This window comes from Chanos chanos, chromosome 6, assembly GCF_902362185.1.
Source record: "Chanos chanos chromosome 6, fChaCha1.1, whole genome shotgun sequence".
NCBI classification, from domain to species: domain Eukaryota; kingdom Metazoa; phylum Chordata; class Actinopteri; order Gonorynchiformes; family Chanidae; genus Chanos; species Chanos chanos.
The window spans coordinates 11,533,222-11,549,534 of record NC_044500.1 but is presented as its reverse complement, the minus strand read 5'-3'; the positions used below and the strand labels follow the sequence as shown (position 1 = coordinate 11,549,534).

Below are 16,313 nucleotides of genomic sequence, written 5' to 3'. Positions count from 1 at the left end.
CAAGTCTTCTGTAAGCAGGTGGTTTAAAAACCTCTGCTTAGTCATTATCAGGCTTCTATATTCATTAAATATCTCTCACGGAGGGGGTTTCCAGATTATTCTTCTGATACAGAAATGGATTGTATAACTTCACCTTTCTTTCACTTCATATTCTTGTGCTTAAAATAAAATCGCAGTTTCTTTGGAGAAAGGGGAGTAAAGGACAAAGGACTGTTATCATTGCACGTTGTGAGAAATTCTCCAGACACTTGATTTAAGCTTCCATGAGACAGACTGTCACACAGTGCCAGTATCCCTTCAGGTCAGATAAAGTTCTTTCTTTCCCAAAACCTATGACATTTCAAATGAACATTTGCCCCCTTTTTCTTTTCCTTCTTTTTCTTTTTTTTTTTTGTCATGTTTCACAATTTCCATAATAATTATAAGAGTTAGCCTAAGGCAGAGGCCTATCAAAGGGATTGTCCCTGAATTCGTAAGAAGGTCTCTGAAATTATTATATGCAAATCAAAAAATCTGATCTGATCTGATTTCACATGCAGCATGTGATCTCCACCTTGAAATTGGCTCATGGTTTGATTCAGCACGCACAGAACAACATGTATCATCTAACTAATGGTTAATTTCTCAGAAATGTCATTTTATCAGAATGTCCCCAGAAATCATACATTGTCTTAAAATATCAGCCATAGAGCACCGTGCTATCTCTCCATTAAAACTTGTCAATAGTTAATTTGGAAATTGATTGGGGAACCGTCTTGGTTAATGAGTATTAATCTTAGAGGTCCTTTTTTCAAGGGCAGACAAAGAGTTGAGTAAGCTTATGCATGCTCTCAGAACTTCGTTTTCTCTGTATGATCCCACTACATCTGTCTGATGTGTGTGTGTGTGTGTGTGTGTAATATGATGAGGGTCATTGAAGCCACGCTGTTTTCTTTGACAGTTTATCCCTCTTAGAGCTGTTATGGACGAATTGGGCGTATCACTTAAATGTTTCAGAGCCACAAAGAAAAAGATGTGCAACAAGAGACAAACAGGATTGCCCAGCACTCCTCCAAACCCCCCAAGATGAATGACAAAGACAAGAGACGGCATAGTCATCAAACCCGTGGGAACCCAAAGGACATTTTTCCCGGATGGATTCGGTTTCCTGTCCTCGTACGACGTTGTTTGTATTCACATGAGACTGTTCTAAGAAGTTAGCGCTTGTTCTTTTTAATAATCAAATTCATGTTCAGCAAGGGCGTTTGTGTGGCAGTAGTGACTTATTCATGCCATGGCATATGTTACAAGACGGTATGCAATTGGAAATGATTGAACAACAGAACAAAACTGTAGAAACCTGCTCTTAAGTGACAGACTCTGCAAGAAATGACGACGCGTTCCAGTTTGACTCCTCTTTACAAGATCAATAAAGATTTCTACATTTTTCACTAATTCCCTGTCTTATTGTCAACACAGTATGTAAATCATAAGAAAATATCTAGGGCTTACTTAAAGGCGTGCTTTGTGATGTAATTTGTGGTGCGTGTATTCGGAAGACAAGTTCATTTTTCAGTTAACATTTCGGAGGAACATTTCTGTGAAATTATTCTGCATGGCCGGTGACTGAATTACAGCGTTTGCTCTTCCTCTTAGCGTCTGGTACATTTTGTCATTCTGGAGACGATAAATAGTGGGCAGTTTTATGAGTAACTGTGAAAACAAAATGCTCTTTAATTTTCCTTGACTTTTAAGTTCATCTTTAACGTTTCAGAATTTTTGCCCAGTGTTTGAATGTTTATATTTTGTTTGGGTGTGAATGTTCGTGTCTAGTCAGCATAATGGCAGTTACAGAACTCTATGAAGCTGGCTTGCAGTATCTTGTTAATAAATCTATGAATCAGAGTCTGCTGTGAGATTCACGTTAGATATGAGTCGGATCTCTATCTATTTTAGCATCAGTAATGACGTCAGCATTTTCCCTGTGGTAAAATAAGCGAAATAAGGACAATAAGATATCAGAATCTGCTATCTCTTCCTACACAGATGAAGAGATATGGGTGAATACACTGGACTCAGCAGATCCAGCTGTGATTATAACACACTGAAAATGGAACAAAATATCATCTATCATTTTATTTTGACAACTCAATGTATTGTTGCTTGATCTACTTTAATTCCAACTGAAAACTTTTTTCTTAATTTATGGAATAGGATACCTAAAAAACAAACAAACAAAAAAGTGATTTAGTACATTGAGTGTAAGAAAGATTCTCTCTCTCTCTCTCTCTCTCTCTCATTCTCTCTCTTGCTGTACCTATCTTAGGTGAGATATCACATAAAGAAAAATTACTGTAATGTGCTGTTATGACCGGCTAAGTTCGCTCATAAATCTTGATGTTAAGGGGTTCCACCTGGCTGCTGGTAATCATGGCCCTCATTAAAGGCCAGAAAACTCCTTCCTTGGGTTTCCAGAGGGAACGCTGAGATTAATCCAAAGGCTATTAAGCCATCAGACCCACACTTATTTATTTATTTTTTTAAAAAGTAACCTATTCAAACTTTTGCCTGGAACAAAACATCATGAGTGATTTTGCCTGGAACAAATGCATCATGATTGATTCAGGAGCAGGAACATCTTCAATGCGCATCCAAGAACACACCAGTCACAAAAACATAGATTTTCTGGAGTAGGAATTGAGATCTATATTGTCACTGTGTAGAGATCTATATTATCACAGTGTATTGTTATTGAGGTGGAGGCGTTACCCCCTCATGGTGTGCGGTAATGGCCACTGTCGCTCTCATTGCAAAGGGAGATTATAGTATTATGGCCCCTCATTCCCTAATCTTGTCAATAGGATACAGCTTCACTCCAATATAATCAACTCAGCAGTGCTTCCTGTAATCTCCTTGGATATCTTAATAGCTGATAACACTTTCTCTTTGCACTGAGTCTGTGCGGCAGTTTGCCTGCGAGAGCTCAAAATATTGGATACATGCTAATGTGAGGCTTTATCCATGCTCCTTGCTATCTGTCTAGTCATTGATCGGTCAGAGCGTGGTACAGTGTCTCCTGCAGCGGTAACACCCCCCCGGAGTGAATGATAGGGACATCCAGAAATGCAATCAAACTAAAGGACAAACAAGTGATGTTTTCTTCCCTCCCCCTATCTCTGACTTACAAAGGACTCGCAGAGAACCAAGTAACTCCAGCCCAGCCACCTTCACTTCTCTCCTCCTGCCAAAATAATAATAATAATAATAATAAAAAAAAATCTTTGCTCAGATCAAAGGTACCTAATGTAATGTAATGCTTATCAAATGGCTGAGTATATGATAATAAATATCTAAACATTACTGTGTAAATAAGGTGAGTGGATAGAAGCGTCGTGTACCTTATCTCTGAAGGATACCAGCTAACTTATAGGGGTTTCCTTATGATATATGGTGCCATTCAAACAGTGGTGTTCTCTGCCATCTGCAGTAGATGAAAGAGACTGATTTTTCAGAGCATTAAAGTGTGACCCTATCGGTGATCGTATCATAATGTACGCGGTTACACGTGGTAATTGAAGAGATCCTTCAATGATTGGCATGGTCCGTACCTCTTCCTTCACGATAACCCCATTTAAAATAAATATGAAATACAATAAAAACATTCCCTTTTTCTTTTGGGTTGGTTCATCCTGCCATCCCTGACAGGCTGTTTCCCGTCTTTATTCCCCTTTACCTCATTCCTACCTGTGTCCTGACACTGACCTGAGTGCAGTAAGGGCTGGATTGATGATCAGTTAGAGAACTGCTTTCACAGGTCATCCGCAGGTTTGTGTGTGCAGATGAGTGAACTACATCTGAACACATATCACTAACCCACGTAAGCAGGTTATGCAGCTTATTTAGTGTATATTAGTCTTTTGTTTTCACCATAAATGAAACCAAAGGATAATTATGACATGCGAATGGTATGATATATACCAGAGTATAGAAAATTAGGCTATGTGATCCTTTTGTTTCGATGTGATATAGATCTTTGCTATAATATAGATCCAAGTCAGCAGAAACATCCACAAATCACAAGCTCTTGGCAAGGAGGACAGATCGGTAGAGTCTCATAAACACTACTGTAACATTGACGTACACATTTCTCATAAGGACCATTGACAGTGATCTGGCAGAGGAATGTGATCTTTAGCAGTTCTGAACATCTGCTCTGAGAACTAATGATGGTACTGTCCATTGACCTATTCATTGATCTGTCACTCTGAATGCAGACGACTTGGGAGTGCAAAAGGAATGTAAGAGGAATAGTGGGTAGTATTCAATATATACTCAGTAATCCATATAATAACTTAATCCCTTCTCTAACTGCATGCGAGAGACAGAGAGAGAGAGAGAGAGAGAGAGAGAGAGAGAGGGGTGAAGATGCATCAGAATGAAATGATAAAGTGAAAGCTGATTCTTAAATATAAAGGGAATACGGGCCTCAGAGAGCAGTCACAGTGCAGAGTCTGCACAGATACTCAGGATGCAGAAGCAGAAATTCTAAAAGCAGAAATGGGTTGGGTGGATGGGGGGGAGTGAGGTAGGGTGGAGGATGGGCGAGGGCAGGGGGGCGGGGGTTGCTTTGCATTAATCTCATGTTGTAATGACAATTTAAGGTTTTGGTATTTTGATGAATTCTGGGATTGAGCTTAAAGTGCTTTCATTTTGTTCGCTGGCCTTTAATCTTCTAACCCTGCTTTCTTAATCAAAACTCAGAGGAGGTTTTTAATCTGGCATGAACGAGGCCACGGATTACGGTCCAATGACCTTGCCATGCCACACAGCTGCTTCCTCCTCAGATCAACTCTCACGTCCCAGAGCAGGGCACCCGGCGCTGTGTCCTACATCAGACATATAAGGATCACATTCCAGCTGTGCCACACTTGCTGACTGTCATTGGGAATCCAAGGGAATGCAATTGGCCATGTTCCCTCTGACGGGTGTGCAAGCCATGACTGTGCTTTCTCTCATTGCTTGTTGGTGATTAGGTAATAGTCAGGTGTGTGTATGTACTTGTGGGTGTTGTTTCCTTTAAGTCATTCAATGCTGCCCTAACTGCTACCGATATAACATGAAAAGAGTCAGTATCTGACTTCATTTGTGTTAAAGGGAGGATGTTTTAGCCTCTGAGGAAGACACTTATGAGAGCTCGTGGCCATTTGGTTAAATATAATGTCATTGTAAATCTTAAATTCGGAGAAAATCGGGATAAGACAAAAGATATGAACTCACTCCCTGTGTGTTTATGTAAGAGGAGTGTATCAGAGTTTTCTCTGGCACATGTTCAAATACTGTAGCCTTAAAGGCAGGGTATGACCTCAGGAAGAACTTAAGTGTGCTGGACTACTGATGTTTAAGTGATGTATATTATATAATATAAAAGAGTATAATATAATATAATGTAAAAACTTTACAGATTGATGTTCCCACTGCCCACTATAGAAAAAGAGTTATGAAGAGAGTACACACTAATTTATTGATATACATTTGGCAAAAGGTCACCCATCCAGTATTTCATCCAGTGCCAAAACAATACTGAGGTCAGGTTAGGAGACGGGAAAATGATTTTCCTTGAGTGCAGAAGGGCACGGCGAGCATGAATGAAGAACGCGCGGAATTCATTTGTGACTGAACAAAAGAACCGTTTAACACTCATTAAAGCATATTTTAAACAGACAATTAGGCCTTGGCTGTCCGACGGAGGAAACTGTTTCAAATGCTTTGGAACGTAGATGGATTTCTCGATTGAAAGCGCCGCTTTTTTGAGGAAATAAGAGTTTGTGAAAAAGCCAAAAAAACGGAACGGTTCTAAGAAAGCTCTTTATACAATAGCATCAGTTTAAGGTCTCTTTTTGAGTGGTGGCAGCTCAAAAGCATCTTATTAAACAGCTAAAAGGGGAACCTCGTGCGCACTCTCTTTTTCAGAGATTAAACATAAATCATAAAGGTTTTTATAATGGAATGTATTGAAATATAACGGTTTGGTGATATTATATGAATCATGGGATAAATCCATAAATGTTCAACTTGATAGCAAGTACACCAATGTTAAATTATTACTGAGTTTACACATGACACCATGCAGCTTACTCAGTTATTCACGCAACTATCGTGCTACTTATAATGAAAAACTTGAGTTTTGGTTGAAACTTTTAAAATATACCCAAGCTTGTATACTCAAAACTGATCTTATATAACTGACTGTGGCAAACAGAAGAAGACTGCACATTTGGTAGAATACGCCTGCTTCAGCCTGAATTCCCACCATGGATAAGACACCTGAGAAATTACCAGAGGAAATTCACCCTAAACTTGTTTCTGGTTTAGATCCTGAAATAATCCGAGTAGCTGCTTCCAACAGTCAAATGCCATACACTGACATTCACCTTTTCAAGTATCAGGACTAAGAACTACACATGTTCTCCCATCTTACAGGATGGGAGTCAAAGGTATCCTGCGTTTTGAAATAAAACACACTGATTAAACATATTTCAAATATCCAACGAAAAAGGGACAGGGAAACAAGTGACTGTATTACTGTTTTTAGTAGTACTAGTACTCATAGTAAATGACAAATGTCTGTGCTGAGCAATACAATTACTATTGTGATACCACATTAGCTGAGAATGCTATTGTTTACAGTGACACGGTCAGGTTGGCCACTTTTCTTTTGGCTGTTTTGAGATAATGGCTTTTAGGTAAGACAGGTGGAAAGAGAACAATGAACTGACTGTGAGCAGACTACTGAAGTAACACTGCCCTCCACTGGTCAGCAGACCAAAATGCACACACTTATTTTTGCATCGTTTCCATTTCAGGAGTCTTGCGTGTAAAAAATAGGTTACGTAATGGCCATACTGAGGTTACCAGGTAGTACAAAGGAAATATTAACTATGTTTTTGAAACTCCTTAAGCAAATCGTATTAACAGGTGTGCATGGTGAATTACAAACATAAACGTACCATACCATGTTAAATGAATGACATTCAGTTCTGCTACTGAAAGAGCATTTCATCAACATTTTTTTAATTGGCCATAATAGCAAATTTAAAAGACATTTATAAAATTAACACTGATGAATCTGTATGAACTGAAATGAAAATAAGAACTGTATTTTAAAGGTGTCTTTAATACATAAACATGAGCATTTTCAGCATTGGTTTTGAGTTCAGTACTTCAGATAGGCAAAAATAAAAATACACATTACTGGGGTACATAACCACCACTTTTATCTTCCCTCAATCCCAAAGTACATCTGAAAAATGTCTCCACATCCCTTGTCGTTAAGGAACTGGTACAGCTGCCCAAGGTCCATGTGGTTTCCTCTGTTACCATGGGGGTCAAAAATGGCCTCGTCAAAGCCAGTAAACCTACGCAAAGCGTCCACAGTCCTATCTGCCCCATAACCCTCGGGGTCAAGCGTAACATCTTCCCTGTGCCTGATCATGATTCTCTTCCAAGTTAAAACTTTTACTCTGGAAAACAGAGAAACAACAAATTATTTTGGTTGTAGAAAAGAAAATACAAAATACACATTCATTTCAGATATTACTGTACACCATCAATGCTGAAGTAATGGTTTTGGTGGTATAGATACTTTTGGTGGTAAAAATATTAATCTTTTTTGGGTTTTTTTGTAATTGAACCTTACCTAGCCCAGAATTCATCACACTGGGTCTGAAGACCTTCTACACACACAATGCCGGGCTTCCCTGGCATACTAAAACCAGACAGGTTGAGCTCTTTGGCCCATTCCAGAATATTCTTCCTCTTGCTCTTGTTGTAGATGTGATGGCTGTAGATCCAGAGCCGAGTGAAGGTCTCACTTGACTGTGGCTGGGTGGGCTCTTTTTTAGGGACACTTGCTGGAACACTCTTGTTAATGTATGTCTGTGCATTGTCTTTGACCCATTCTACAGCAGATAAAACACAAACGTCCCCACAGCAGTTCTCCAAAAGGTATGAGTTCAGGTCAGTATGAAGTTCAGCCTGCTGTGCCCTACTAAGCTCGGGACATCTATGATATGAAACAAAAACAAAGAAATGTGGTTTGAAATAGTATATTGCTCATATTATTTACCATATTCTTGCGTCAGATAAAGACAATCCATTTCACCAATATATTTACCACAGGGAATTTACAGGAGAATTAAAACATCAGTACCTGACAGAAATTTCCGGTAACACTTTGGGATACTCCACTGAGTAAGCGCAAGAGATGGATACGTTTACCTGTGGTAGACATGTTACTATGTTAACATACGCGGTGACAATGCTGTTTAAAGTCGAGAAGACTAGATTAATTACTGCTTTTGGTTTATTTACCTGGTTCGTTGATGGCGTGTCTACTTTCAGCTTTACCGTGAACTCTGGTCTTGAGTGGGGAGGAACATCTGTTGAACCCTCAACATAAGCTCTCAGTTCTGCCAGCGCAATCTGGTCCACGACCAACTCCTCTTCACTAGGAAACATACTTGTCAATAGCTCTATTTCAGCAAGTTGTGCTTCGGCCTCTTCAGGACAAGCCATGTCTATTGCCACGATATACAAACGGTTAAACAAACCAGACAGACCCAATTCTGAGCAAGTACCTGAAACTAGCAAATGACCATTGCCCCAGTAGGCTAGCAGAGCTAAGTCAGCAAGTTCATTTCAACGTGTCAAACAGATTACATCCTCAGATGTGCAAACTGGCTGTTGGTTGGGATAGCCCTAACCTGCCTTTATACAAGTGAAACCTCAAATGATTATCTTAAATTGTAAGATTAAACTTTCATTATCCTGAGCACTCTCTGTCACCATACGACCACGAGAATCAGTTGTCACTCTGTGTGCCACGGCTTGAATATTTTAATGAGAGGGCAGGGTGACTGTATCTCATTACATCTGGATGCACTGTATCGTGTGATCTGCTACGTGTTGTTTGCCATCCGAGATACTGTAGTATCAGTGTTTTAAGTACTTCCGGTAAAATTCTCAAACCGGAAGAATTCATTGAAGTTTCTAAGCGTGTAGCGAATCTGTAGTGTGGTATACAGTTACGGCTGCATCGTGCGAGAAATCCTGCTTTGGATGGAAGCTAGTTGAAGAGCCCTCAACTTCTGTTTTAAACTGAACTGGTATGGTTGGTGGTCTAAAGCTGAATTGTCTTCTGCTTCCTCAAGCGATAAACACTGTATTTTCAATGCCAGGACTAATCTCTTGTCAAGGATACCATACCAAGTCACGCTAGAAGGCAAGTTAATGTAACATCTGTAACATAAAAGTAGCCACCTACTATAATTTGTGTATTGGACCAAATAAATAAGAATATTTTTGCCTTTTTTGTCACTTTTACAACAGTATGTTTGAGACTGTCATGTGAGATCTTTTCACATTTAACTGGACCGTATTCGTAGTCGTATGCTTGTCAAAATGTTGCGCACGGGAAGATAGCCACAGGAAATCTTCATCCGAAGGGCTTGAGAAATCACTGCGAACAAGACTTAAATCTTAGTTCAGTAATTTCTTGCACTAATATTCCAGATTCCTCCTGATGGTCTCAGAGTTTTATCAAGTAGCATCAAATTGTTGACAAAGAGTTAGTTGAATTTGAAACTAAATTCCATCTGTCTTTGACAGGTCGTTGAGTGAAAATGTTGCACTTCGGTTAGTTCTTTGCAACATATTTCAGATGTGTCTTTTCAGGGTCTCTTCAAGTAGCGATGGGCAAGAAGAGGGGAAAGGAGAGAAGTCCAAGAGGGGACCACTCCATTGACCAATCGGGTAAATATCAGTTCACCTTCAGCATGGTACACACATCACATTAGTGCTCCGTGCCAGCACAGCGTCTAAACAAGACCTGGCCTGTCCTTCTATTTTTGTTTTGTTTTGTTTTTTTCTCCTAAAGGTCCAACATGCAGTCATATTCGTAAGGGAATAGACCACGGCTTGTTGAGAAAAACTGTACTCGATGAAAACTGGAACTCATGTCAGGACTGTGAGCACGAAGAGAAGTCCAATCCTTGTTTAGATGATGAACTTAATGTTGAACCACAAGTGATATGGATGTGTTTGAAGTGTGGCCATAAGGTGAGAGCTAATAAATTTGAGTGCCATTTGCAACTTGGCTTTTTTTATGGTCCGTGTTATAAAGATATTGGATGTTCATTTGTTTGGATCTGTTTAACTTGATAGGGCTGTGGGAGGTACTCAGAGAACCAGCATGCTGTTAAACACTATGAGAAACCCCGCTCTGATACACACTGTCTGGTGCTCAGTTTAGACAACTGGAGTGTCTGGTAAAAGAACATATTCTTCTCTGTGGTCAAACTATCTTCAGTCTGTTATCAATATTTGAGTTCTTCTCTTTGGTCACACAACACCTTTTCTTTTCTTATCTGTGTAGGTGTTACATCTGTGATGATGACGTCCAGTACAGCAACACTGGGCAACTGGCGCAACTGGTTGCCAACATTAAGAAGCAAGCACTTGCAGATCCCAGCAAAAAAAGTCTCGCAGGAAGTCAGTTCTGCTGTTTTCAGTTTCTAACCAACGAGCGTGTCTACGACAAATAGCATTTAAATAGAACGGATTGTCAGGGGACTGTACTGTTTAGTACTTTTTTAAAGTGTCACGCCATAGGAATAAATAACATAAATATATATATATATATAATTTGTCTAAAACTGATTCTCAGAGTACTCTTGTCTGTCAGAGGTGAAAAACGAGGACGGTGCAGGGGAGGCTGCAGTGGCAGAGAAAACTGTGGAAGATCATGAGGATAATGAGAAGACTACAGAAAAGCAGAGGAAAAATACCAAGCGGGAAAGCAGCCCAAAGGAGCAAAACGCGACGTCCGTGGGAAACAGTGGTGCCGTGGCAGTCAAGGGCCTCAGCAATCTAGGAAACACCTGTTTCTTCAATGCCGTCGTGCAGGTGGCGTATTACAGTGTACTCTCGGTCAGATTTCTTCCGATCGCTTGTTGGCGATGCTGCGGTGCTCTCTTTAGGGATTTGCTCCGAATGTAGGCCTCTCAAGCGTCTCCCTTTTCCAAGCATTGATCAGTCTAGAGGTTTCAAAGAGTGACCTCATAAATGTTTTCTCCACGTAGCTTTGTAAGTCATGCTGACTCACTGACCTCATTGACCTTTGTACCTCCTCACTGGTCTTTCTTTCGGTTGTGTATTACAGAACTTGTCACAAACACAGCTTTTAAGGCAGCTGCTCAGTGAGATTTCTGTTGAGAAGACCAGTTTGATGATAACACCCTCACAGACTACAAAGCTGGTATGTATGCATTCCTTTGTTTGGATTCAACTCTTTTCAGTGTGTCAGTGTTTTTTGCACTTGTCAATTTTGCATCGTCTGTCTTGGAATTTTTGCGCTGTTTGTACACGTTTTCACACTTTCACTTTATGTAGTCTTGTGTAGGTCCGTGTAGTCTTAGTTACTTCTGTATAGTCTCATGTGGCTCTGTGTTGTTCTATGTGGCACCATGGTCCTGGAGGAACATTGTTTCATTTCACTGTGTACTGGCTGTATAGGGCTGAAATGACAATAAAGCCTATGTCTATGTCTATGTCTACGTACTCTTAATCTGACCACACACTCTTTATTTGTGCGTTCTGTTTTTTCAGGAGCCAATTGAGATCCAGGTGGACCGCCCTGGTTCTCTGACGCTGGCTATGTGTCAACTGCTGAATGAAATTCAGGAGACCAAGAAGGGAGTGGTGACACCTAGGGAGCTATTCACCCAAGTGTGTAAAAAGTACGTACCTACGAAAGCCTCTGTCAGACCATTATCCGTATTGTAACTGCCTACACTGGGAAACTCTTTCTGTCATTTTTGGATAATCGTCAACATTGAAATAATGTAAAATGCCGTGTCAGTTTTGTCTTGCCTTGTATTTTTTTTTGTCTTTTCTGAATCTATTTTTCACTTATTTTGTGCAGAGCTGCACGGTTCAAAGGGTTTCAGCAACAGGACAGTCAGGAGCTGCTACGCTATCTGCTGGATGGCATGAAGGCAGAGGAAATGAAAGTATGGACTTTTGATCATCCATCACATGTGTGCATTTAGACTATAATAGCTCCTGGATATATGTGATGGAGTCTCTCGTGTCAAACTAAAATGGAAAGAAAATTAAAAAAAAATAATGAATATGTAAAGTTGTTTTGTTATCTCTACATGCATAATAGCCTGATTTCTGTCACCAGTACATCAGGGAGTGCTTTCTTGATTTTTTTTCAAAAAAATTTTTTTATAACTATTTTCATAAAGAACTGTTTCTGTGAAACACTATCATACTAATTGTCTCACCCTGTTTACAGAGAGTACACTCTGGAATATTGGAGGCCCTGAAGAGTTCTGGGAAAAGTTCAGATGCGGAACAATCGAAGATGTTGATTAAAGGTGAGGCATTCAGGTCACATGGACACATTTATATATTTACATGAAGTGTGTGTCCTGTTAAATGGGTCTCAGTTTTTGGAAGCGCTTTATAGAGAACTTTGTAAAGCCGTTTAAGGCTCGCCTATCTGCCTGTGAAGTGGGTACAGGAAATGCTTACGACTGGAGACTGGCCAGACGTTTTGGTACTTTGGCTCCATCTGCTGGGCGAAATTTCATCTACAGTTTCAGTTGGAGTCCTGCGGCTAAATGTTATTAGTCATTTCGCTTGATGTGGTGGGGGAAAATAAGGCTTCTCATCATCGAACATTATGCAATGAAATGAAACGATGGGGTTTGCTTAATTAGAATAATGACTCTTACAGATTATGAGAAAAATGGAGTTCCCAAGAACTTTGTCGACCAAGTCTTTGGAGGAGAAATGACCAGCACTGTGATGTGTAAAGAATGCAAGACTGTATCTTTTGTGACCGAAATGTTTCTGGATCTTTCTCTCCCAGTTGCAGATGAGGTAAACATCATGTTAACTTGCTTTAATCAGCAACTCCTTTAACTTTCTAAATGACCGTCACCTGAAATATAGTTATATAGTGTATAATGTATATAGTTATAAATAGTTTGTGTATATATATATATATATATATATATATATATATATAATTTCTTTTAGTATAGTTTTACTGAGGCTTATTTGTATAATTCCACTGAAGTTGTCTGATGGAGGTTTTACTCTCCGTAGGCTTTCAGGAAGAAGACTCAGAAGAAGGGAGGGCAGAGGAGCTCAGTGAGTGAGGCCTCTGACTTTGACAGTCCGACACCTTTGACCAATGGGAAGGAAGACATGCCCACAGGTGCAGGTAGCAAGTACCAGCAAAAAAAGGCCAAGAAGCAGGCAAAGAAACAAGCCAAGGTGATGGTTTAGACGCAGTTAAATTAAAAAAAAAAACATTTGTTTCGCTACTTGAGATTCTGCACGTGAGATTCTGTGTTATAATACATCATTGATACATCTCAGATCCCTCTTTACGTTTAACATTCATTCTCGTGTCTACAGAACCTGAGACGACAACAGAAAAATGAGAGTAAACTCACACTTGATGACCTAACCAGTCAGGAGCCCGCGACTACCACAGAGGCAGCGGAAGCTAGTTCTCAGGTTGAAAATAATGATGATGACGAGGAAAAAATCCCGTCAGACACAGCTGACCCCGTAAAACAGGACCAACAGAAACTTCCAGAAGATTCTCAGAGAAAGGAAGAAGAGTCAGAGGACAGAGAAGAGGTAGAACAAGAGGCGACTTCTGCGGTCGTCAACCGCTTCACCGCTTTGTCCGTGGATGAAAACTCCGAGGACGCGTCGGTCGAGGAAGAAAAAGCAGACAAAGAGAGCGGCGTCGATGAAGAAGGGGCAGAGGAGAGAAATGTCAAAACCGACGCAGAGGAAAACCAGTTAGCTGCTGATTTCCACAGTCTTTCTCTGGACACCACAGCAGAGGATGGGCAGTGTGACAGGGAAAATGAGGAAGAATGTGGTGACACTAAGGAGTACACCGTGGTGAATCAGGACCCCGAATTGGCTTTCCACACTTTAGCGACCAGGACGCTGCCAGAGAAACAAGAATGCTCAGTGGAATCTTGCCTCTACCAGTTCACAGAGGTTGAAAACCTCACTCAGAACAACAGCTTGCTTTGTGTGACCTGCACAAAACGGCAGTCTGCCTCCAAAAGTACAGACGGTATTAAATGCAACCTTTCTCTTTTTTTTTTTTTTTGTTTTGCTCACGTATTATAAATTTAAGTTTCGATAACAAAAATAACATGCCTTGATGTGTTCCCACAGTAATTCCTTTATGTTAACTGTTTATATGTTGCTCAAAGACCACTGACATTACTGTTGATCCTAAATGCGCTCAGTTATCAAGTGTTTCCCGAAGCCAGGGATGGAAGATACCAGTTTTAAGTGGTCTGTGGTAATATGAAATAGGTCTCTGCTCTCAGACCACTCAAAGTTCTGTCAGCGTGATGTAGCATTTCAGCCACTACAGCGTGATCCAAAAGAAAGCTAACACAACGCTTTAATGCATTGTTCAGGTTCCAAGAAAAATGTATACACAGACGCCCTGAAGCAAATGTTGATTTCCTCTCCTCCTCCGGTGCTTACTCTTCATTTAAAGAGATTTCAACAGGTAATTCACCGGAACGTTCTTTAGCAGTGCCTCAGTGGTCGTGTATGTAATTCTGCAGAGAACCAGGTTATATGTGTTGGGACTATAATATGAGAGTGTCATTAAAGTTGGCTGCTATTTCAGTACTGTAATAAAATTGCCCTTGTAGCAGTAGGCATTTTCCACAGGGTATCATCCGGCTCACTAATGGTGCCTTTTGATGTATTACTTTTGTTCCTCTGTAGGTTGGATATAGTGTGTGTAAGGTGAACAGACACGTACAGTTCCCTCAAGTTCTAGACCTGGCTCCATTTTGCACAGTAAACTGCAAGGTAAAACTCAACTTCGTAATTTAACTTCTTGTATTTCCAAATGGTGCATAATAAAACTATGCAAGCAAACAGGAAGCTGATACTCATAATATATATATAAATATTTGAGGAAGTAACCAACAGGGTGGAAGAGATTTATGTAGTAATCAAAGTACAGAGACTTTGCACAATCATCACATTAACGGTTTGTCACGTTATCCTAATATGTAATATTATCCAAACACAGTGGTCTGTGAGTGCTGTTAATTGAGAGTTAACTGTGTTTATACTTAGACAGTTCCGGAAGGAGAGACAAAAGTTCTGTATAGTCTCTACGGCATAGTTGAACACAGTGGGACCATGAGGTCTGGACACTACACTGCCTATGTCAAAACACGACCTCACAGACAAACCAACATGAACAACGGAATGACCACATCATGTAAGTTTTTCTGTTACGTTTTTATAAAATTGCATTTTTGAATATAATAGTGTCCCAGGGTTACACAGATAAAAGTCATGATATTTTGTCTATGCTTTGGCAATTTAAGCTGTTCTTGAACCAATGCTACTCTGTAGAATAGTCAAGTTGACCATACCGTTAATGCTGTGACTATTCTGTCTGGTATTGCAGTTGTCTTTGAGACAGATGCTCTAACTAATGGAGCAGGCTGTAATGTGTAATTATGTATAATATCTGCTGTGCAATGTTTTTTTGAGAAATGATATGAGAATTTTTTTTAAAAAACATCTATAAAGCCAATGCATTTTCTCTTTCTGGTGCACAGGTGATGCAGAGTCATTGAAAGGGTCTTGGTTTTACATCAGTGATAGCAGCGTTCAGCCAGTGAGTGAAGTCAAAGTGCAAAGCTCTCAAGCCTACCTCCTGTTCTATGAGAGAATTTCCTAGTCTTCGCCGACCACAGCAACTTCAGTGTTCTTAGGAATAAAACGCAAACAATGAAAGGACAGCAGGCATTGTGTCTGTGTGTGTGTGTGTTGCCTCTGGCGATTTGGTTCAGTGAAATAGCCTCTGTAAAATCTAGTTTTTTTTTAAAAGATTCTGCTGATGTCTGGAGTGACACTCATCGAGGGCTTGTATTATAAAAATCCACCAAAAGTATAAATGAAGTACTGTTGAAACAACTGGAAAAATGACAGCATATTTTCTAATAAAGGAATTTTATAACGTGTGTCTGATGGTGTACGGTTTCATAAAGAAGTCTTTAAAACTGAAACGCGATAAGAAAAAACACAAGGGGGTGGAGATCATTCAATGAATGGGGAAATCTGTTTGATATGGTGAAATCCAGCTACAGGAATCCTCACCAGTCATTTACGCAATTTATATACATATTTATATGTCAAAACGACATTAAAATATTTCATTCACATCAACAAAACTTTCCTGGTACGCTCTC

General features: G+C 39.9%; 2 protein-coding genes across 2 annotated transcripts; one reads left to right on the top strand and one right to left on the bottom strand.

Moving 5' to 3' along the window:
• Window positions 1–7,165: 7,165 nt before the first annotated feature.
• On the bottom strand, window positions 7,166–8,816 carry rwdd2b (RWD domain containing 2B). Its single transcript, XM_030777818.1, has 4 exons — window positions 8,350–8,816; window positions 8,189–8,256; window positions 7,676–8,041; window positions 7,166–7,499 (listed from the first exon to the last, which is right to left on the bottom strand). The coding sequence occupies exons 1-4, from the start codon at window positions 8,551–8,553 to the stop codon at window positions 7,253–7,255; spliced, it is 885 nt and encodes a 294-aa protein (XP_030633678.1). The 5' UTR covers window positions 8,554–8,816; the 3' UTR covers window positions 7,166–7,252.
• An 899-nt stretch (window positions 8,817–9,715) lies between these two features.
• Window positions 9,716–15,999, top strand: usp16 (ubiquitin specific peptidase 16). Its single transcript, XM_030777483.1, has 16 exons — window positions 9,716–9,789; window positions 9,914–10,095; window positions 10,201–10,304; window positions 10,412–10,527; window positions 10,721–10,941; window positions 11,198–11,293; window positions 11,644–11,774; window positions 11,960–12,047; window positions 12,338–12,419; window positions 12,782–12,927; window positions 13,156–13,326; window positions 13,471–14,152; window positions 14,508–14,602; window positions 14,827–14,913; window positions 15,187–15,334; window positions 15,681–15,999. The coding sequence occupies exons 1-16, from the start codon at window positions 9,729–9,731 to the stop codon at window positions 15,800–15,802; spliced, it is 2,532 nt and encodes an 843-aa protein (XP_030633343.1). The 5' UTR covers window positions 9,716–9,728; the 3' UTR covers window positions 15,803–15,999.
• Window positions 16,000–16,313: the final 314 nt, after the last annotated feature.